The sequence below is a fragment of the Buceros rhinoceros genome, unplaced genomic scaffold (genome assembly GCF_000710305.1).
Source record: "Buceros rhinoceros silvestris isolate BGI_N320 unplaced genomic scaffold, ASM71030v1 scaffold12807, whole genome shotgun sequence".
Taxonomy (NCBI): domain Eukaryota; kingdom Metazoa; phylum Chordata; class Aves; order Bucerotiformes; family Bucerotidae; genus Buceros; species Buceros rhinoceros.
Genome location: NW_010424036.1, coordinates 1 through 23,004, shown reverse-complemented (window position 1 = coordinate 23,004; position 23,004 = coordinate 1). Strand labels below are relative to the sequence as shown.

At 35.3% G+C, this 23,004-nt stretch overlaps 1 protein-coding gene across 1 annotated transcript in view; it reads right to left on the bottom strand.

Moving 5' to 3' along the window:
• TRPA1 (transient receptor potential cation channel, subfamily A, member 1) overlaps positions 1–22,999 on the bottom strand; it is a gene marked incomplete at its 5' end in the record, with an annotated part of 38,332 nt that extends 15,333 nt beyond the window's left edge. The window contains 16 exons of the mRNA XM_010140635.1: positions 1,031–1,090; positions 1,741–1,834; positions 2,699–2,865; positions 4,040–4,154; positions 5,489–5,653; positions 5,742–5,911; positions 7,166–7,266; positions 8,164–8,263; positions 12,028–12,076; positions 14,256–14,392; positions 15,842–15,987; positions 16,360–16,468; positions 16,873–16,980; positions 19,113–19,288; positions 20,715–20,877; positions 22,946–22,999. Coding sequence (XP_010138937.1) covers positions 1,031–1,090; positions 1,741–1,834; positions 2,699–2,865; positions 4,040–4,154; positions 5,489–5,653; positions 5,742–5,911; positions 7,166–7,266; positions 8,164–8,263; positions 12,028–12,076; positions 14,256–14,392; positions 15,842–15,987; positions 16,360–16,468; positions 16,873–16,980; positions 19,113–19,288; positions 20,715–20,877; positions 22,946–22,999 — 1,914 coding nt within the window. The remainder of the gene's footprint in view (positions 1–1,030; positions 1,091–1,740; positions 1,835–2,698; positions 2,866–4,039; positions 4,155–5,488; positions 5,654–5,741; positions 5,912–7,165; positions 7,267–8,163; positions 8,264–12,027; positions 12,077–14,255; positions 14,393–15,841; positions 15,988–16,359; positions 16,469–16,872; positions 16,981–19,112; positions 19,289–20,714; positions 20,878–22,945) is intronic.
• Positions 23,000–23,004: the final 5 nt, after the last annotated feature.

Here is a 23,004-nt window from a genome sequence, read left to right as displayed (position 1 = left end):
AAATTTAGAAGTATTCATTTTTTTCTTAAAATATTGCAGTTTAAAAAGGTCATTCTCATAACAGTAACCTGCTTTAATGTTGACTTTGAAGAAAAGCTTGTATTTAAAATTTATATGGCTTTGATAACACAATATAAAGAAAATGTACAGTAGCAGAAAATTTGCAAATTTTCTGTTAATGATGTAGACTCATTCCAACGTAGTAACCGATAAGGTGGTTTTCCATATGGTTTCAAATGTAACATAACTATAGAACCTTCATACCTCCCTGGCATTGTGAAAACAATCTACTGTATCAGATTTTGGACAAGAATTTGCAAAAAAACCACATCTGACTCTGAATTATCAATGACAATTGTACTACTTATGTTAAGCATGCTTGATGTGCATAAACTGATACTATGTCTTCTATCACTGTTAATTTGAATTATCCATAACCTGTCACACCCAGCTTGACTACAAGAATTAACACAAAGATAAAGTCTATAGATTGTTTAATGCTATACTTCTTAAAATGCATAAGCATGAAGATTAAATATTGTGTACTTCCCAAACTTTCAAGTCAAAAATGTGTTCATTTTAGTGTCACACAGGCAATAAAGATAATTAAATCAGTGGCTTTGCTGATGAAAAAAAAGAGACAAATAGTTGAAGATTGCCAGTATCTGGTGAAGTGATTTTTTAAATTCATCCTAATACTGAGGAGTTTTTTGACAAATATATATATTAAAAGCACAGATTCAAACACAGTTATTGGTGAATAACTAGTGAATTATTCATAAATCAAGTTAAAATATTGGCTGATTTCAATTTACCAACTATAGAGCTATAATTGCAACTATAGAAAATATTTAAGGGGCATTAGAATTTAGTCCAGTACCAGTAGCTAAAAGCTCGAGCTGATGATTTTTTAGCCTTATTATTATCCAAATATTATACTGCTGCTAACATATAGCCAGGCATATGCTGATATATTCCATCCTAAGACCATAAAAATTACTGTCTTCCTAAAATTTTTTCATCCACTTACATAGAAGTCTCGACTTGTCTTTTCTTCTGAAGACTCAATTATGCAGTTGTCCAAAACCAGCTTTGCAGATGAACAGAAAAATGAATGAAGGTGATATAGATAATGTTAATCAGAAATAATGCATTTGTACCTGAAGAAAATGACTTTCAAACACAGCAGTTATATAACAGAAGCGATGATTTAGTCAGATATTATGGTGTATGTTTTGAAGACACAGAACCCTGGAGTTACATGTAGGAGTTAAATATTAAACTACACAATTTACAAGGCTACCTGATAGTTTACAAGTAAAAAATGTGAAGTGTTTATGAATATATATATATATACATACACCAAGTCACTTGCTATTTCAATAAAAAGCATTTCTGTAGCGTCATTTAACATTTGGCTCAGTAGGTGAAGATATCTCATATGGTTTTGAAACCAATTCTCTTCTGACTTTCAGCACTTCTATACTACTTTTTACACTACTTTATAATTATACTCTTACAACTCCATTGACCTCAGAAAGCTAAGAACTTTTTCTAATACTAAAGAAATTTAACTGGCCAAACTAAAACTACCACTAAAATACAGTTAAATCAATTTGTGATTTTTTTTTCTATTTTATAATAAACCATGAGGACAGCATTAGAAAAACAATGGTAAATAATGCAAAGTACGAAGTTTTTTTTGTGCAGTCATGTCTTCAATATGTACAGAAAACTTACTTTAAATGAGTCAGGAAGATACTCAACCATTTCCAACAAAGGACACTTATTGGCACTAGAGTAGTGAGAGAATGTCACAACAGCTTCTTCCCATCTGCAAAAAGGAGTTAAGACAATGGAAAACTAATCAGTTGTTTCTCTTAAATTAACTACTTTCAGATTTTTTGGATTTTATGTAAGATATTATCTTGCAAATCACAATATGTAAAAAGTTCTCATGTCATTAATTGGAAAATCAGCTATTTAGGCAGTAATTTAGTAACATTTTGGATGCTTCTCTGAGAATGATTTATGTTTAACGCTGTTATCAGCTGAACAGAAATGTTTCAACTATGCTAAGACCTAAAATATACGAAACTTCAACTAAAGCTGTAATCTTGGGTTACAAGATTAGGCAAGTAATAATAAATAGAGTAAAATACTGGCAGTGTTCAGGAACTCTTACCATGTGATCATTAAGCAGTGGTGCAATACTTTTATTCCCGAAGTAGGGCTTCACTTTATTGTAATACAAAATATTCTAAATTGCAGTGGAATTGCCACATTTTAAAATATTTGCAACATTTAAAACAACTATTTTAAATTGAACCTCTTGAATGGTATCAGTTGTACTCGCATTTTGTATAAAATTCTACAGGTATTGAAGCATTACATGAAAGGACAAAATTATGTATGTAAGGGGGAACACATCAGAAAGATTACTTATTTCTAATGGCTTGTGCATGTTTTAAAACAGATTCTGAATACTCAGTCTAATATAGAAAACAATATCCCACATATCTGATGTCCTTTACAGTTATGCCATTTTTTATCTGCTCTCACTAAAACACAACATAATCTCTAGAATTTTAAAATACATACTCAGTCTTACTTTTTAAACTACACTTTTTCACAATTTAATCTCAGTTAAGAAACAAAGTGGAAAACAAATTCAAAAAGCATTTTCTATGTACCTTACCTTTTGTGCAAAATGACAGCAGACACTACATCTTTCCTCCTATTGTGTATTGCTTCATGGAAAAAAGAAGCTACTGCTTTGTTGAACAGAATTTTTGCACCATAGTCAAGAAGTAACCTTACTGCTTTTGCATGTCCTTCCCTCGCAGCCAAGTGCAAAGCTGTGTTCTGCACAGAATGGTAGTACAGCAAAGTATCTATGAGAATTTTACATATTTCAGTCCTTTCCCACATTTAAAAGCCACATGCTGTTCTTAGTTGCAAGTCCTGAATACTTATAACTAGCAATATTAAAAAGTAGAATATTGACATAGAGATTCTGACAGACATTACAGACAAGCTCTTTATTCTAGGTCTACAGCTACATTAATACTAAATCTGAAGAGGAAACTCGGCTGTAGTTAAGAAAAGCCAATTTGTTAAGAAAAGCCAACTTGGTCAAAAATATGTAAAAATAATGGTATCTACAGACACAGAACACCTGCACTTGATAATCAGGAAGAAAGTATCCAATTATATCCAGACATGCTCATATAAAAAAAATCTACAAGAAAATCCACAAGCACAGGTTTTTAAGAGGAGTATTTTTTTCTTGGGTACTTTCATAAAAATAAGGCAATGAGAGGTTTAGGAATGAAGTCACACTGAAACTACTTTTGAAAGCCTTCCCAACTCACCCAGATTTTTCTGATGGAAGTTAAGAACTAAGCATTGGCTTCTTATTAATTGCACAGCAAGATCTGTTTCTAATCTAATCATTCTAAATGTTTGTAACACCGGTTCTCAGAGAAATTAGCCGCACATTCTGTGTTAGAAACTGAAGAGCTCTTTAAAATGACCGCCCTATGTTTTCTGATGGAGAACTGTTAGGTCTCCAATCCAGGAAATGGATTCTGTCTTGACCCAACAGATAGTGCATTTGTCCAAAGCTCAGAGCAAGACAGGAGCTGGATCAGTTGGACATCACTGTGAAGAACAGATGGACTTCAAACAACATATTAATGAATTATAGTTGTTTGTACCACATTATTAAAATACTCTTGCAGTGTAAGCGGGGCAAGAGGGACATCTCTAACATACTCAGTATTTTATGTTTTCTATTAGGCTATTTACATGGGTTTTTTAACCTACTTATAAGAATTGTATAAGAATTTCAGCAGTCGTATATTAATCTAAGCAATAAACTTTAACAGTGGTGAAATATATAGCCTTTAAATCTGCCATGGGATATGAAATATGACTTGTGTAATGCACAGTGGAAAACTACTTGATTGCATACCAGTGATGTTTGGTCTAGAAGTAATAGCAGGCAATAAACAAATAATGCTATGTGAACACATACCCCTTCTTCATCCACTCTGTCAGTGCACTTCACATTAGTATCCAAAATGATCTGCATTGTGCGAGTGTATCCCCCGAAGGCAGCATGGTGCAGGGCTGTCCAGCCTTTATAATCACTTACATGTAGTGGTATAAAATTAGTAAGTATAAATTTACTTTTTTATAAATTCATTTAAACACTTTTTATAAATTTAATGTAAATGCCTCCTCCTTTGACTCAACCCTCTTTTCTTTGGTATGACTACTGCAGAGGTGTCCACGTCTTCTGTCAACTATTATGTGATTAGCAATACATCACTTGGAAGTAGAAGGTTCAACTCAATAATAGTATTTGGTCTCCCTCTCTCTTTTCCTCTCTGTATCTGTATATATCTGGATCATGCCCATTTTCTTACATGTCCCTTGAAAATGACACAAAAGACTTGTGATATTCTGTTATAATACTTGGCAACAGATGTGGCACGGATCATAGTCATATTACAGAATTTTGCATTTAAGGATAGTGAATATACAAAACATTATAAGCACAGAAATCTGTTCCTTCATCTTAGTATAATGGAACTCATTAAACCTTTTATCGCTTAGAACCTACCAGGACATTTCTTTAAAAAATGCCATATTTAAGTCTAAATTAAGCCTAAATAGATACATACATACATACATGTGTATACATACATACACATATATAATCATATATAGACGTATATTATCATTGCTACCCTTGCCAGGTGTACTAGTTCAGCTATGGACACTGGAAATAAAAGTTTTTACTGTAGTCCATTTAGTGGGGTCTGCTGCAGTCACAAATGAATATGACAGGTCAATTTACTAAAGGATCTCCCCAAACCACTCAGGCCCCTAGCTTCAAGGTGTAGCTGTAGGGACGTGGAATCACAGGATGTGAAAATTAAAGCTCTAGACTGTACCTCGGACATAGGACTCTCAGCTTTTGGTTGCTTTGGCACTTGGCTTTACTGGTGTTAACCTGGAAGCTTTTGTGGAACTGACAGCGATCTGAGGATCTTTGACTTGAAATCAGGACTTACGAGTGCAAGGCGAGTTGCCTGTGACCCATCAGTCCCAAGAACCCCCCTCAAGCTTGTAAGTGAAGCTGATGTGATTATAATATTTCCAAACCAGTATTTTTTCCATCAAAATGTTCAATATTCTTCTCTCGGTTGGATTTAGAGAAAACTCAGTTTTGCCAGCGTTACAAGCCTTGCTTTACAGCTAGTCATGATTCTATGTGACAGGCTGAAAAAGGCATAATCAGCTTAGTTTTACATAGATATGCACTTTCATTGTGTATGTATATGTGCATATATTAATATCTTAAATATTGTCATATATTGTATTTATATTTATATTGTATTAACTTCCCAGCAAACGGATATAAAATGTAGGGGGATAGTTCCTTTTTGCCTTAATGGATGGAAATCTGTATCCTTACCAAAGAAAAAGGGCCCCTCTCTTCAGAAGAAATTGAACTACTTTCTCATGACCATTCTGGGCTGCCAAATGAAGGGGAGTCATCCCCTTTTTATCACCTTCATTCAAAAGTCTTGTGTCTTTCATATCTCTTATAAGTCGTTGACATGTATTGATGCGCCCATAGCTTTAAAAAATAAACATAGAAGTTAATGTCAGAAAAATATAGATGGACAAAATACCATTGGTTCCATTGCCTCGACTGCACTACTAACCTGGCAGCAAAGTGTAATGGTGACTTCTTGTCCCTGCTTTTAGAGTAGATGGAAACGTTGAGGCTGAGTAAATTATTTACAGAGAGGGCCACGCCTTGTCTGCATGCATAATGCAATGGAGTGCATCCTTCATTATCTTCATCCACTACAAGATTTTTAATATGTTCCATCTGTTACCCCCCCAAAAAACCCAAAACGACATAATTACATTTATATCACTAATGCTCCTCAACTTCTAATAGCTTGTAACAGTAACATTAATACTTCAAAGCAGTATCTAAGAAAAAAACTTTAGGAAAAGTAAATTTAGTAACAATAAACATTTAATGTCTGCTAATTTGTGGGTCACCATTTTTTCAAGCAACTATTCTTTCAAAGAACACAGCAGTTCGCCACTCTGCACTGTTACTGCAGTCCATCCACAGTACAATACAGGAAATTCTTCTTTGGTGCCATTTGACCGTAATACTTATCACTGTCAGCAGAAGGCATGTATAGAATGTAAGGGTATTCCATAGTCTGTATTCAGTAGCAAAACTTCTGGCTGTCAAGAACCATCAGTTCACTGATGTGTAATTTTATTTCCCCTATTTCTCTTTCTCACCTTCATTTCCGTTTTTCCTCCATACTTTTTCTATCATTATCTTATGTATAGCTTTTCTTAAAGCAAGTAAAAATCTCCTTCCCTCATCTCATCCACTCCTTTGTCTGAATTATTAGTATGTTCAGTAATTAGAAAGTCAATGCACTTACCACTCCATTTAAAAACTGATTCTCTAAATCTGCTGAAAATGGAGGTTAAATCCATTCTGCTTTACTCAAAGTTGTTTACAGATTTCAGCATATGTTGTAAGACCAGTTATATTTGATTCACATTTAAAAGGTTGTTTCTGGAGCTCTGGAGGCTAACACATTTAACTCTTTCAAGGGAGCTTCAGCTCTAGCAGTATGAGCACTTCCTCAGCATAGCCAAATACAAATGCATGTTTGAAATCCTTTTTAAAACTAAATCAAGTTCTTCACTACGGTCTGTCCTCAGAAAGCTCCTGTGGAATGTGGTGTAAGCTATTTAAGTCCTAGTGCTTGATTTAATACGAGCATGTTCCCTAGGTTTACTGCATGCAAGCTGGGAAAATAGAAGTGAAAAGTTCTATATTTTATTGCCTACCTCTTCAGCTATTCAATCCCCCAACAGCAAAATAATTTATGGGATTATGTTATTCCTTTGCCTGGCAATAAGAAAACTGTATTATTTGCTTTGAAATGTTTTCATGAGAGATATGTACCTCTTCAAACTATTTTCTGTGACACTGGGTAACTTAACAAGTACCAAACTTTTACAAACATTTTGAAATAAAACGTTTTCTTTTCTTTACATTTTCTAGTAAGGGTGACAAAAAGACATAAATTGATGCTTACTGTACCTGCAGAAATTTCTCATTCAAATGCTGTAATCCTCCAGGCTGCAATACCGTCAAATGCAAGAAATTTCGACCAAGATGATCTTTTAATGATACATTTGCTCCTAGATAAATAGGGAAATAAATACCAGCAACTTCAAAACTGCTGGCCCCTGACACTAATTGATGGTGTTTAAAACAAAGGAACAACTGTTGAACAAATGTGTTTATAAAATACCAAATATTATTTCAAGTCAATATCATAACATATAATTTTACTTGGAGAAAAAAAAAAAACTATTGAGACTCAGATTTCATCATTATCTCATGTGTTTATGCATTTTGTGTTTCACTGCAGCACTAAGATTTGTGTGAGACCCTTGTATTCACAGATAATGAGCATCCACAAATCAAGAGGTAATGTAAAGATGCAGATGATCACCTCTTCTAATCTTTTAAAGCTGCAATCTTGTTACAGCTCCAAAACGTGTTACAGGGCTTATTAACAAAGTCAGTTATATTACTATGAACAAGAGGAAATATAGTAACAATAATAAGTTTGCACCAAATGTAGCAATTGAGAGGTATATCTCAAACAGTCACAGGTGACTGTTATTATATAAAATCACAGGTAATGCTTGAAGTATGGGCTTTAACAGTTAAAGATTGATTTCTGGTAGAAAACATGGCTCTGTAAGTGGTGTATTTATTCCACAGCTCTGCTTACTTTGTGAACTGCTAAGGAATGCAGCGCCGATGCCACCTCTCCTTGAGAAGCATGACACACGGCATACACATTTTTCTACAGTCTGTTCACTCTGTATTAAAACGGGTGAAATCATCACACTATTTCTTCCTTTATCTCAGGGGATACCAACACTGCGCAGCTGCTTAGCTCAGCTGCTCCTGGACTGTATGCTGAAGTGCTGAACTGAAATTGAGAGGAAAGATAGACACAGAGATTTACAGATGTATGAACCCTGATCAAAGGAATTATATCATATGTATATATGCCTTTTTACCTTTCGAGAGCAGTAAATTCACAATTTTCCATGATGCACAGGAAGTGGCCAACAGAAGTGGGGATCGACCTTCTATGTCAACACTATCAATATTGGCTCCCTGCAATAAAGAATTTCAAGTTTATCATGAATAATGAATAAACTGAATTTTAAAATGGTGCTGCCCTTTATAGGCATAGCAAAATTAGAGGCATTCTTAGGGACTCCAGGTAAGTAAATTCAATAAACGCTTTACAACTTTATATAAAACTACTATGTTTTCAAAGTATCAGCCACAGTGCAGTCTTATATATATATAAATTCAGATGCCCAAATAACAGTGGCCTACTTCTAGGTATACTAAACTCACAACTCACAATCTTTTGTTAGGATACCTTTTCACGTACCAAAATATACAATTCTAATTTTAAAATACTGTGATTGAAGCTCTTGAAAATTTAAAAAATTGCAGCTTTTTTGAATGATGTCTTACTTAGCAAACAATTATCAGAACACACCCCTTCTGAACCTCTACACTATATAAATACCATTCAAGTAGTAATGCATCCAGGGATTAGTATAGTTGGATCTGCATAACTTGGCCTATCTCTATTTTCTGTTCTTCATCATAAACTATATGAGCCAAGTTAATTTTTACCCCAAAGTAGCTGTATCAACAGCTGATACATTTTTTATTCTCCAAACCCAGGGTTTTTGACAGGGCCTCTCTCCTCAGGGGAAACACGAGGACTGGAACGAGGTACTGTGGCAGAAGCCCAGTTCTACTGTTTTGTCTGTTTTTGCGCAAGATGCATATTGGCAGTACAGTACGGTCACTATGGTCACAGTATCACTATAATCGTATCAGCAAAATACAATGAGCATGAACATATCTATCTGAAATATCCTACCAACAAGGGAGTATGAAGATACAAGTAAATGAACCTATCAGATATATGTATATTTTATGATGGTTTAGATACATTTTTTCTAATTGAGTTGCACATCAAATTGGATGAACAAAGTACACAAAAAAATCTATTTCGTTTCAGATAATTTCCAAAGCTCATTGAAAAAAAAAAAATCAATGGGAGTTTTTACATTAACTTGAATCATCTTTGGGTCCAGTCCTAATTTGAGAGAGAATTAATCATAACCATTAACAATATTTACTTTCTAGGATGGTGAAACCTGTAAATGTAGCAATAAGAAACATTTAATAAATGTACAATGATTACTTTACCATAGAGAACAGGAAGCTGCCAATGTATGTTGATGAAACGTTGGAAAGTAACACATGCATTACCCTTTCCCCAGTTACCTTCCTACAAGGTCAGACCACCTCTTAAAAATGTTCTTATGCACTGAAGAAACAGAGACCTTTTTTATCCAAGTGGCTCATTCATTTCATTGAATACAAGACAGCAATTTCCAGTTATTAATGCAATCTTTAATCACCTTCCCTCTAGCTAACATCATTGTTCAGCCTTCAGCAAAATGAGTTCAGCAGCATCCATCGTTATTTATCACAATATGGAATAACTTTCATATTGTCACTATATTTATCACATTTTCAATACAGATGAAGTAAGAGTTGTAAATTTAGTTTCTAAACTCCTTTTACTTTTGTATTTATACATTAATATATATGAATTAGACATTAATATAAAATATTATGCAAAATTTGTAGATATCAATTAGTATTTATACCAATTTAATCTTTTGATTTTTTTTCTTTTAGTGTAGACAAAAGGAGCAAAAGGGGAAAAGGGATGGTAACAAAAAAAAAGCAGCAAGAAAATGTGTCAAATTACTAATTTACTTTGAATAAGCACATTCCAATAAAATTGATGAAGTAAAATCAGGAAGCACCAGGCACCTCAATGCTAAATTGTCCAGTACACAAGAAGAAGAAAAACCACTCTAGAAGTCAATGGGAAATTACTAAGGTACTGGCTAAATCATGAGAACTTTCTGATTTTCCTGTCTGCTCTTCTATATGGTTGTGTACACAACTTGTAGATACATTCATGCCACTTGCATGCACAAACCATATATGGTGCACCTAATCGTCAAACGTGACAACGGCCGCTTTGACATTGTCAACATGCTTAAAATGCTTAATTTGCAAACCAATTTGTAGCTAGTATTTCTTTAAAGCTACAAAATTTTGTAATGTTTACAAGTTGTGCATATTGATCTAGATTTCTGTCTTTTCCTGTATTTTAAGATTTTAATTAGCCATCAGTTATGGCAAACCACAGCTGTACATCTCATTAAAACACAAGCATGTACTCATTGCCGTGTTATGTTGAGACCATATGCAAAATCATGAAAAGATGTGCAAGAAATATCTGCAGAATTTGATCCTCTGGTTTTTGTGTAGCACACTGACCTACAACTTACAAAAAAAATTTTGTAATTTTTGTTTTAAGTAGCATACATAGTATGCCTGGACAAGTCTGCTTAGCACAGAGCTTTTTACCTTTTCTGTCTAGAAGAGCTAGATGTAACACTGCATCTGTTTACAATGGCTTTTATCTTCAGACACAAAAAGTACCAAAAATAACATAAAGAAAGTGATCATCCTAAGTTAATGTGCGGAAATGTGAGTATTTAATGTATAAGTAAATTTTGTTCTTCATTAAAATCAGAAAGACATTCTGAACTGGAATTTGCTATTCCTTTTGAGCAGTAACATTGCTCTGTCTTTCTTTTTTCATTCTCAGTTACACTACAGCATAGGTGATACCTAGTGATCTTGCCAGGAGTCCAAGAGAGCAGGCAGCACAAGTTGTACATGCCACGTCCCTCTAACCCCAGTTAGCATATTTTGATCCATTGCCAGACAGGACAAATGAAAACAGCCCTGAAGTTTCAAAACTGACATAGTTTAGATGGAAAGCCAAACAAACACTCAGCATAGATTCTATGGAAGAGGCCAAAACAGTCAAAATAGCTGGTACTCATGAATAAAAGGTTGTTCATAGCAAATGCAGCATTAAAGATATTCCCTCTAATTCTTTATGCACACAAGCCTCCACGTGTAAAAACTACAGCCCGTATTTATCAGGTAATAACTTTTGTAGAAAGTGGGGGGTTTTTTGTCAGAAAAGTTTAAGCAGTCAAATCTCACCATTTCACATTTGAATTAAAAACAAGCACTAAACCTAACTAATTCCTGTAACAGTTTCTGAGAAAAGCAAAACAATAAGAATTTTTCTTAATTGTGATGCATTAAGTAAAAAACCTAAACATATATAAAATTGAAAGGAAGTTTTCCGACTTCTGAGAATTTCCTCAACAAAGTGGGGCATCTAATGGTTATATGAGCCATAGTTCAATTGGTATAAATGGACCCTTGGAGCACAGCCAGTAATAATCCCCATTTACGTTTCTTTCTTTCTCCCTCATAATTATTCAGTGAAGAAATAAAGTCAAACTACACAGAGTAAAAAAATATTTCTAGATCATGAATAGGCTCCAGTATATGGCTGTGTGATCCCAGAACAATCACATGTACATACTTCAAAGGAAGGATTTCTTTCTGGAGAAATGAGATTAAATTCAATGCTTAGCATTTATTTCATATCCTAAAAGTGTGGATGACTGAACCAGTTTGTCATTTTTGGTAAAAGATGTTTATGAAACCTGAGTAAGTAAAATGGAAATAAAAATGCAAGTTTTTATGCTCTGTAACTGCGGGATTCTATTATGGAGCCATAACTACCATCGTACTGTAACTGTCAATTATGCATTATGAAATAAATATGTATCTAAATAACCTATACCTGAGAAAACATTCTGCCTTATGAATTTCTCTATGCAGACCTGTAGTAAGACAGCAATAATCTCTACAAACATGTTGCTTGATTAAATATTTACCATTGAAATCAAATACTCTGCCAGTTCATAATGGTCAAACAATGCTGTCCTGTGGGGGAAAAATGCAAAAATATAGCAACATTAGAAAGGACAATGAAAATTCAAGCCAAAGGGTAGCATTTTTCTCCATCTGCTGCATTTTCTAGTATTTTCAAATAATACATTTTAAAATAAAAAGACAGAGAGATACCTTTATTACATAGTTAATATAATCATTTTTTTTTAAAAATTTTTTGTCATGAGTTCTGGTTTTAAACTGAATTCAGTTCAATACACTGAAAACTCACTGCAGGAAACAAAACCTTCATTGATAAGTCAACAGGCAATTTACCACTGATTTTTGTCAGAACCAGTCATTTCATATGTCAGATCTTTTGCTGTACCACTCAAGGTCAATACAGAATTCCATAGACTTCAGGCCCAGTTTGTTACAGGCAGATCTAGAGCCTCAAATCCATTTCATTGATCTGATCTTAAAAAATAGCTTGCTATATATTTTGTGTAAGAATGCTACAGTGGGGTTCAAATGGCAATGGATAAACATATTCTGACTCTGGCAGCCAAGTCTACTTGAACAAAATATAAAAAAAAAATATACTGATATAAATTGTGCTGAAATTTATAAATTTACTGAAAATATTTTAAAGCTGTCTATACACATGAAAAATTCTCAGGTTTTATTCTACAATAAGACATTGAATTATAATATTATAGGGAAAAAAATGGCAAAGCACAAGTAGAGCATGGTCAATACATGCACTCTAAATGGTTTCAAAAGTCAGACCCTTATTAAATATTTTTACTCAATGAGCAACACAGAAAGACTGTTCCAAGGTTGTAATGAATCTCAAAGATAACAGTTTCCTTAGCATTATAAGAGGTAATAACAGTGGGTGTACTATATTTAGAAATGATTACTCAAAAGATGTATTTTTAAAATCATTTCACGGTTCCAAATAAGTAGAGATGCCTCCATTATCTACCTAATTATCTACCCCTCCAGCCAGGCATAAATACCAAATGCTTCACACACACTCAAAATAAATTCCAAGGTGACTGAAGAGAAAGCAAAGTAATTTTATAAAATATTTAGATGGAAATATGACAGTAAGAATGCGAAAGGATCAAGTCCCGCTTACGCTTCACTGATCCTTCACCTCTCAACCAGCTAACATTCCTATTCAATCTATTTCTATTCTGAGAGATTTGGGTGACTTTCTACTTTTCTGATGACTCTTGATAATATTTTTTTTTCTTGTTTCAGATACAGGGAGTAAAAGAGTGTTATTCTTTTTCCAAGGACAGTAAATTTCATGGATGTGACAGCCAGTTATCTGGTATATTTTGTCTGCATGATTTTCTTTGGCATTCCATCGTCACTTCGTCTGCAATCACGTTCTATCGCGGTAGCATCTTCAAGAGCACCCAAACCTTATCCTAACTTTACACACTCTCCTTTTAATTTCATCAATTATCTTTGAATCATTCCACTTTATACCATGTCCAAAGAACAACCGTTTCCACTACCTCTGACTCTCCACCATTTCATATTGTAAAACTACTGAGACTTAACTTTCTTGCAAAAATGTATAAACATGGAGATATGCTATCTCCCTTAGAGCTGGTAGCCAGCACATTTAACTTTCTCTTACATAAGACTGAGGAAACTTATCAACAATCTAGTGCTCTGGTATCAAATAGACTGTGAAAGACAGGATTATTACATACACAAACACCGTATGCAACTTTGTAGTCATAGGCAAGTGTACCAACATCTACTTGTAGCTGATCAGGTGTAAGGGTTTTTTTGGGGGAAAAAAAAAACCATATCTTTAAAACTGTTTATATTGTTTTTCATTCATTTTCTGGAGAACACAACCCCATTAGATGAGGACATTTATTCCAGAACATCAGAAGCTGTTAACAATTCCATAAATGTGTCCATGTACTGTTTTACTGTAGTATATTTTCAGTACAAACTGTTAGTGACATTACTTAATATGGTTCCAAGGTAACTGGACCTGTTTTCATTTTGATATCATCACCAGAATGTTTAATATTCCGACCAAATTATTGATCCTTTCATATTGTATTAAACTTATCTTCCATTCCATGGACAAGTTCCAACCCACATGGAAGGGAGTTCCAAAGTATAATTGGATGCTGAGAGTAAGTAAGAATATCACGGCTCACAATTTAGAGTGAAGTCTGTCAGAGCCGCCTCCTACCTGTGAAGCAATGTTTCCTTATTCCCATCTACAGCATCAATAATGGATTCCTCACCAGCATAGGATGACATCATTAACTTTACAATCTCAGTTGCTCCTTGAGTGGCAGCAAAATGAAGTGCTGTACATTTCTCATTCTGTAAATGGTAAAATAAAACAACATCGAAATATTTAAACCCCAACAACCTAATCCCCAACCTAGTAAACACACTAGTGACCTAGCCCAGGGTTTGTAATTTCTAAATGCCTAAATTTCTGTGCAAGTAATGAAACTTGAGTCTTTAACTGAAGTAGTGGAACTCTATAGACATCTTAAAGACCAGAAAATGCTAAAAAGACTGTTTTAAAGAATCACTACAAAGCTTCTTACTATTCAATGCCAAGTCCCTAAGATATGAGATGACAATTTTTAGTAGTTGAATTGATAAAGAGGCACAAACAGCACCCTTTAATACAAGAGATGAAACAAAGGAAAGTTACAGAAAACCACAAGTAGACCTGTACAAATGAATAAGCAAACAAATGTGCCTGTGTAACAAAGGAAGTGCATTATTTGACAATGTTTTTGACTTCCTTAAATGGAATCATCCTTAGATGTCATTCTTGAATAAACTTTTCTGCACATTAAAATGGTCTAATATGTTATTAAACTGTTATAGGCAAGACAGTCATGAAATTATGAAGCAATAAATAAGTGACTCAAACAGTATTTGCCAAAAATGTATTTCATTTAGCTATCTGGAACAAACTAGTTTCGATACATGCCTAAGGGTTTTGACTTTCTCCTTTTTAAAACAGGAATGTATTGGAATGGGCTTTTCCACAAGGCTGTAAGAAATCTCTAAACAGTCTTACCATCACAAAATCAGAAGCATAAATCATCTCATTCAAAACCGGCATGTTCAAAGAATCAAACCAATAAAAAAAAGGCTAAACCACTTTTATCTTTGTTTTCATGAGCCTTGCAAACCATTTGATTAATGATAGGTATTTTTAGAGATGTTTATTCATATGAAGCTGGGCTCAGGCCCTCACACCAACAGTATCAAGGAAGCAACAGTAGTAATCATGGAATTTGTGCTTTCTTACAAAGAAGATACTGTAAAGGCCATGGCAAGGCTGGCAATAAACAAGATATAAGGATAAACAAGAATGATGTGAAAAGTTCAGACTGAAGATCCCATTTCTGAGAAGGGATGAGAGCAGATGCATAGTAAAGAGTTTGTAAAGAAGGCTACACTATTCTCCAAAACGCTCTCCCAACCTTCATCTCTTTATGACTCAAGGACTTCCTGAGCCTAAGGGAATGTTGTTCCATTCAGTAGCTGAGGACTAATTTTTCTTCTATGGATCTGCCCAAATGTATTTTGAATCCATGAAAACTTTTCATAGTCACAACATCCTATGTAACAAAGAAAACTGACATTTTGCTTGATTTCAGCTAGAGGCTTGTTTTCGTTTGCTGCTCCCCGGGTTTTGCATTGGAAGAGACAATGAGCAATGATTATTTACTCACCTTTCTTTCATACCACTCAGACATTTAGAGATACTTAGGCTTTAATATTTCGCTCCACCCTGAGTTTTACCTGTTTGAGGTCAATTTGGGCTCCAAATTCAATGCACATTTTAATCATTTCAAGGTCCCCACTTTGAACTGCCAAATGAAGCGGACTGCACTTTCCATTATTGGTAAAATTAATGTGGGTTTTGGCAGAGTGACCCAATTCTTCACCTGAGAAATGAAAATAAATGGGATTTTTTTTTAAGCAAGAATGATGTAACAGAAGATATAAAGCCTTTCAAAACATATTAAATGTGCAATAATATTCTCCCCCCTTCAAAATACAAACCTTTCACATCTATATCATTAAACAATGGATAAACACTTAGGAAAGCAGTTAATCTGCTGCTGCAATCTTACAAAAATTATGAGCATGATTTGCCCATAGGAATAACTGCATTAACTTCTCTCTCTTAATTGAATTAAGTTCAATCACAGTTATAAGTGCTTGTTTTCACAATTCTTTTGACAATTAAAGCAGTAAATTGGTAACGCTACTATAAATAATAAATCCTACTGACTGCTTGGGTACAATATATTTACCTTTTTTTAAAAGAATTTCCATACATGTTTTTGCACCTGAAAATGCAGCTGCATGAATAGGCATACATCCCGTTTTGTTTGGTTTACATATTTTCCCTCCATTTTCAATCTGAAAAATAATACGTGAATATAACTTCAAGACATACAGAATATTCTGACTAATGAACATACTATTATAGGCAGTCTCCTCGGAAGCTGTCTCCTTTTTCAATGTTGTATATTCATCGTCAAATGTATAGACAAACATCATTTGCACGTTATATCCATACATCGATACATGTACTTCATTTTGTGTTCCGATATCCTTGAAAATTAACCTATTTCTGTTTGCCACTCAGATGTATTTATATATGCTCTTAAAAGATTAAAGTTTCTTAGTAACCTAAACAAAGTAACTTGAATATTTGTTCAATGAAAGAAGGATAATCATGGACCTAAAACAGAACACAGGAACAGTGTACCATTGCATTAAGGTAAACAATAACATCAAAAGACAATAGTTAATATACCTACCAAGAGTGTCAGAGCTTCAGGATTATCCTTGTAACATGCTACAATTATAGGTGTGTTCCCTGCTTCCCCTTCCAAATTAACATCCGTACTGCTATGCTGGACTAAAATCTAAACGTTTAAGAAAACATTCAGTCAACCATAAGCCAAATCCAACAAAAAAGGCCTGTTCCATTACTCTTGTTGTTTACCACCCATAGCACTCCTGCAACTTATTCTTTTTGCATGCCAGCAGCCCACAAAGCATAGGCAGAGGAGGTATAAAATGTGGGTAAAATTATGAAAGTGAGAACAGACGAAACAAAGTAAAATTCTTTACAGCAGTCAGCTGGGTAGCAAAGATAAACAGCACATAGCTGCAGAATATCTTAAAGTTTTCTTTAATGATTTCGCCAATACTGGGAGAAAATACTTTCTGTAGCAAATTGTGGATAGGGATTTTCAAATGAAGTTTGTCAAAATGTCTTGTAATATTCTGTATTCCCTGGAAAGTGGCAATGTTGTAGATCCGGCTTGATTGGGCATCTATTGAACAGTTATATAAGATCAAGACAGATGGGACTTTATGAAAACAGAGACCCTTCCAGTCCTGAATTCCTGCTTCAGTCCCTATGTTAACAGTTAAACACTGAGCTATCAGTGTCAGCAAGTACCTCTACAGCTGCATCCAGTATTTTCTGAGAAGCAAAGAATCTGGAAATGATAATGACCATACTTATTCCTCTCTCTACATATTTATTTAATTGTCTTTCAGTAATTCAAATGAATGTTTCTGAACTGGAGGAACAGGCACATTTTAATCCCTCTAATTTGAGAATAGACACCAAAGGACAATTAGCTTAAGTAAATAGAGTGGGGAAAAAAAGGAGAGCACATATTTAGTCAAGAGCAGACCTGTGAAACAGCCCAAACCCAGAACTTGATACAAAGCCCATTTTAAAAATGTCATTGTATTTCATATTTTATTTTTCTTAATTCGTACTAAATATAGGTTTTTTCAACTATGTGAAGACGGTGAAATATTTTCGCACTGAAAATCTCTTAGGGAATTTAAGCCTTGAATACAGGAATATGTTTTTCTTTTGTTTGGGTGAACTAGAAAAAGAGGCAACTTAAAGTTGAAAAAGGAATTAATGTGACATTAAGGTGGAATTCACCTAGTAAATTCAAGTACTATAAAATCTAAAATTCTATTTAAATGCTGCATGTGGAGTTAAAACATTCTCATTGGACTTGGACAACTGAAAAAAATGATGCTGCTTAAAATTTCAATGCTGTTGCTATTTTACAAGGTTCAAAACAGACACTTCCATAATTTTTCACAACGTATTTTTGTGATTTTTAATTGCACCTTTAGTTCTGTTATTATTCAAATTATTATTAAAATGTTTTTGAGAACTGTGTTTTCTGACTAATTTTAATCTAGCTTAAAAAAGTAATACTACTTTCAAGAAAATTTTGATACTTCTATTGTATAAAAAAATGGAACATAAACATATGAAATAACACATGCCTACATGAAATTTTAGTGTTAAAAAGTACCCTTTTAAATAAAATTTTTTGTGTTTGGAAAATTTAAGAGATTTCTCCATGAGAAACAACAACTACTATAATAGCACAAATATCAGTAATACGTAAATCAGTAAGTTACTTTTTACTTGTTGTGCTAAGCAGACACAAACACTTGTATAAGCATAATATCTTACACATTCTGGTCACTAAACAAAGCATATGAGGAGATATAACACATGTAAACAAGGTCTTGGTGTTCTCCACACAGCTGCTGTTGACTCACTTATCAAGTCTGTATATTTATGTGGACTTTAGACTTACCACCACCTCCCTAAGATTGTGTTCTACGGTGAACTCGCCACCGGCTGCCGCAAGAGCCCCAAAGAGGAGATATAAGGACTCACCGAAACAATACCTCAGCCTAGGCCATACTGACCACCATCAGTGGTCCACCCTGGCCTCCAATCGGGAGATTTGGAAACACACCATACATAACACTGCTTCCTCCTTTGAGAGTACACAAAGAATCAGTCTTGAGGAAAAAAGACAGTGCAGAAAGAACCGTGCCTTGACTATACCACCCAAGGAGACCTTCCGCTGTGCTTTTTGCAACTGGACTTGCCTATCCTGCATTGGCCTTTTCAGCCATCAGCGCGTTTGCAGTAAGCGTGGGTAAAGCCCTTCCCAAATCTTCGTCCGCAAAGCCAAGCCATGATGATGATGAAACTTACCTTAACAATTTCATTATGCAGGGACTGCACAGCCATATGCAAAGGTGCCATCATATTGGCGTTGAGAATGTTTGGATTGGCTCCTCTGCTGAGGAGCAAACTAACACTTTCAGCTTGGTTTTTCTTTGTGGCCCAGTGCAGTGGGGTATTTCCAGAAGAATCCATCACATTTAATACTAGGTCAAAGGAGAGAAAACAAAACAAAACCAAAACCAACGCAAAACCATCAAATATTCTGATTGCACTGTAAGAAACTGAGAAGTGGCTTCAGTGGAGGTTTAGGTTTGTACAACCACATTTCTTTGAAAAGGTGAAGGATTGCATGTCACACAGTGCATTGTGTTAAATTGATTAAATGTTGTGCTGAATACATGGTATTGGTTAGAGAAAATGTTCTATTAAATATATTAATATACTAACATAGCAGAGAGAAAGCTTGATAAGATTAGCAAAGAGCAATAAAGCTTTCTTATTACATCTTTTAGAATTATAAGAGTGGAGAGATGGGAGATGTGAAATACTCTACTTCTCTCTACTTCTTTCCCATTATTATACACCTTTTTTCTTCCCCCAAGAGTTTTTTCATTTCCCTCTTTCTCTGCCTCTTCACTTTCCTATCTTCAACTTTGCAGCTATTGTTTTAGCGTCTGCACAGAACAAGTGAGAATGAATAATTAAAACAAGAGCTAATAATAAGTGCTTGCAAATTGTAAGATTAAAGACCATATCTATTCTAATTCACTGGAGAATACAGAAGTAAATCAAATCATGCCAGTTATAAAAGTGGTCTGTTCTACACGTGTTTTGAGCTACAAGATTGCAAACATACTTCAACAAATATTCTAAAAAATTAAGACAAAAATTACATTCTGAAAAGCAAAAGAACATATTTAAGCCAGAAAAATCTAAAATAAGATTGGCCACCAAAAAAAAAAAGAAAAAAGAAAAGAAAAAAAAGGGGGAAAAAAAAAAAAAAAGAGCTTTCCAGGACTATTTTAAGTTTGCTCAGTAGCTAACAGCCTATCTGCAGATTCTGTGTAGTTGGGAATACTTATTAGTAACTACTAAACCCACCTTTACACAGTGTTTTCCATCATTTGAGGCCCCACATTCTCCTACTTACCACTTCTTCCCTAAATTTCTTTAGATGGCCTATCTCATCAAATGTTTATTCTTCCCCTCTCTTAAGAAAACATGCTGTGATGACAACTTGAATGACAAGTGTAAGAAACCAAATTAATTATATTTTGCATTTCCAGTATTTTAAATGCAAAAAGACACAAAACATACATAAGGAAGACAAAAATTCAAGCCTACTGTACTTCACTAGAGTTTTCTTCTTCATATCTGAAGACTGTAAATCTGAGTCCCAAACAAAATAAAATATATTGATTCACTGCATTAGAGAGAAAACAGCCCTAAAATAACAAAGGTGACCCAAACACCAGCTGATACCCTGAAAACTGTGGCAGACAGTTTGAACTGCATTGAAATTTACAAATGTAGATAACACATACCAGTTCTGCTTCAGCTGGTTAACAAACACTTTGATTACTGAACTTTTTGTATGTTAAATAAAACAGCTCTAACAATGTGTGTTACCTTCACAGGAAGAATCGTCTATTATCAACTGCATCAATTCTATTTGACCTCCTTCTGCGGCATGATGCAGTGGGGTGGCATTTAATTCATCCACTTTGGTAAGCCCAGAACGATTCTTCTTAATGAAGCTTCGCAGCCTACAGGCACTTCCATCTGAAATCACCTATTTTGGACACAAATATTCTCATTTTCTCACTCTTCTAATAGGCAAGATGCTAGCAATGGTTTAACATGGATTTGTGGGCATGTTACCACTGAATAACTCTCTCACAACAGTTTAGTTTCATACAGAATTACATAAATCCGGATCAAATCTAGACAGCAGTAAAACTCATTGATTTACTTGATTGCAAAATCAGGCCCAGATGAGAAATGGGGCAAAATTAACAAACCCAAAAATTATCTTGAATACATTCTTTTGTCTTCTCTAATGAGCTCAAGATCCTTCCTCCACCATAGAAAATATCAAAGCAAATCCACCACTTCATGTTTTATACTCTCTCCAGCTGTGGCCACATCAAATGAATTCAACAGAGAGGAGAAATTAATAATCTTGATACATTCCTTTTCTAGATCTTTCTACAGAGACTGATATTATGCCCTGGTCTTTCAGGTTCAGTCATTGTGTTTCTGCGGTGTTCTTTACGTCAGAGCAACCAATAAATACTTTAATTTCAGCAGTATCCTAAGAGCATCCCATGGACTCAGTCTGAAACAATTCAGCATCTTCACAGCATAATACAATAAAACCTCCTCTGACAGCGTGATAAATAAAACCTTCTCTGACACCTTGATACCTCCCTGGTACTGAGCTTTGCAACCAAAACCCACTATGGAACCCCTGCTGGTTCTTAATTTATTGTTTTCCAAATATTTTTGTTAGACAGCTTCAAAACACATGCTTGTATATGAAAAAAATAACTGCATATAGAATAAAGAAAAAAAATTCAACAAAATTAGAAGGGGAAAAAAAAGAAAAATGCATATCTAAAGTAATGCAAAACTTCCCAAAGATGTGTAAGTGAGCAAAGGGTCGAAAAAGGAAATCCCCTTAAATCACTGTTCTTTTTTTTTGTCAATGTAAGACAAAACGTGGCCAAAACATGGCATGATGATAGCATCTATCAACAAAAATAAGATTTTTCTGCCAATGTTGCAGTGCTTCATTAACAAAATGGGGAAGGAAGATATTAGTTAAGTGTTCTCATTCTCAGTATGTCAGTTGTTTCAGAACAGCAAAGGAAACTGTCTTAAAGAGCAGCAGCTCCTTCGCTCTTCATCTGAACAGCTCTGTAGTTGGCATATCACCCACCACAGTTATGCTGAACAGGCACTGGTCAGGACTACAGCTAGCACACAGAAAAAAAGTCTGGAAATTATCTCAACAGGTCTTCAAACCCATCCACATACTTGGTCAAATTTGTTTAGCCTGCTCTTAAAAATTTTGGAAGATATCCAAGTCATCCATCCTGTAATCTATCTCTTCCTTTGCTTAATTCTGTTTATTCTTAAAAAACCACTTCCTTAACGCTTTGTCTAGGTGTCCCTAGCTGCAATATAAATACATAATTTCTTGTTCTGCTCTCTATGGAAAAGGGAAGCAATTTCACATTTCTAAGTTGTGCTGCTGGTACTCTTTGCCTTCATAACACTTCCAGTCCTTCCTTTTGGGACATTTTTGCTAGATGGTCTACTCATTCCCATCATAACCTCTGGACCTCCCTCTAAGAAGCAGAGCCACGTCCAGGGGTGATGAAAGATCTGCAGCAGCCACCTGCCTGCCCACCACTCACATCCTCCTTTGCCTGCTCCCCTCCTGGGTTCCAGCTCGCCCCACTCCAGACTTGGCCACACAACACCACAGCATCCTGTGCCTTCACACCCCACAATTTGGGCAACTTCCAGCCTCCCAACCCTCACAGCTCTTCCATCATGGCTCCATTGGCAAGCGAGGGGAAGGGGTCTCCTGGAGGAAAGGGTGTTGGAGACATAACCATTGCCAAGCCCACACAGCTGCCTTCAGAGCCCCACCTTATCCTTCCCACCTCACCCTCCACCTTCAGCCCTCCTTGTCCCACCGCCCTCACACGAGCCCCAGTCTTGGACACCACTGTGTCCCACGCTGGCCTCCGTGCCTCAGGCAGGTCGGCTGCCCCAGGCTATCCCCTCACACTCACACCCACCACCGAGATCTCGGGACCGCCAACCCTTCCGCACAACCCTGCACGCACCTTGAAAACATCCTGCGAGGCGACGGAGGCGGCATCCGCCTCGCAGACGACGCCTTGGT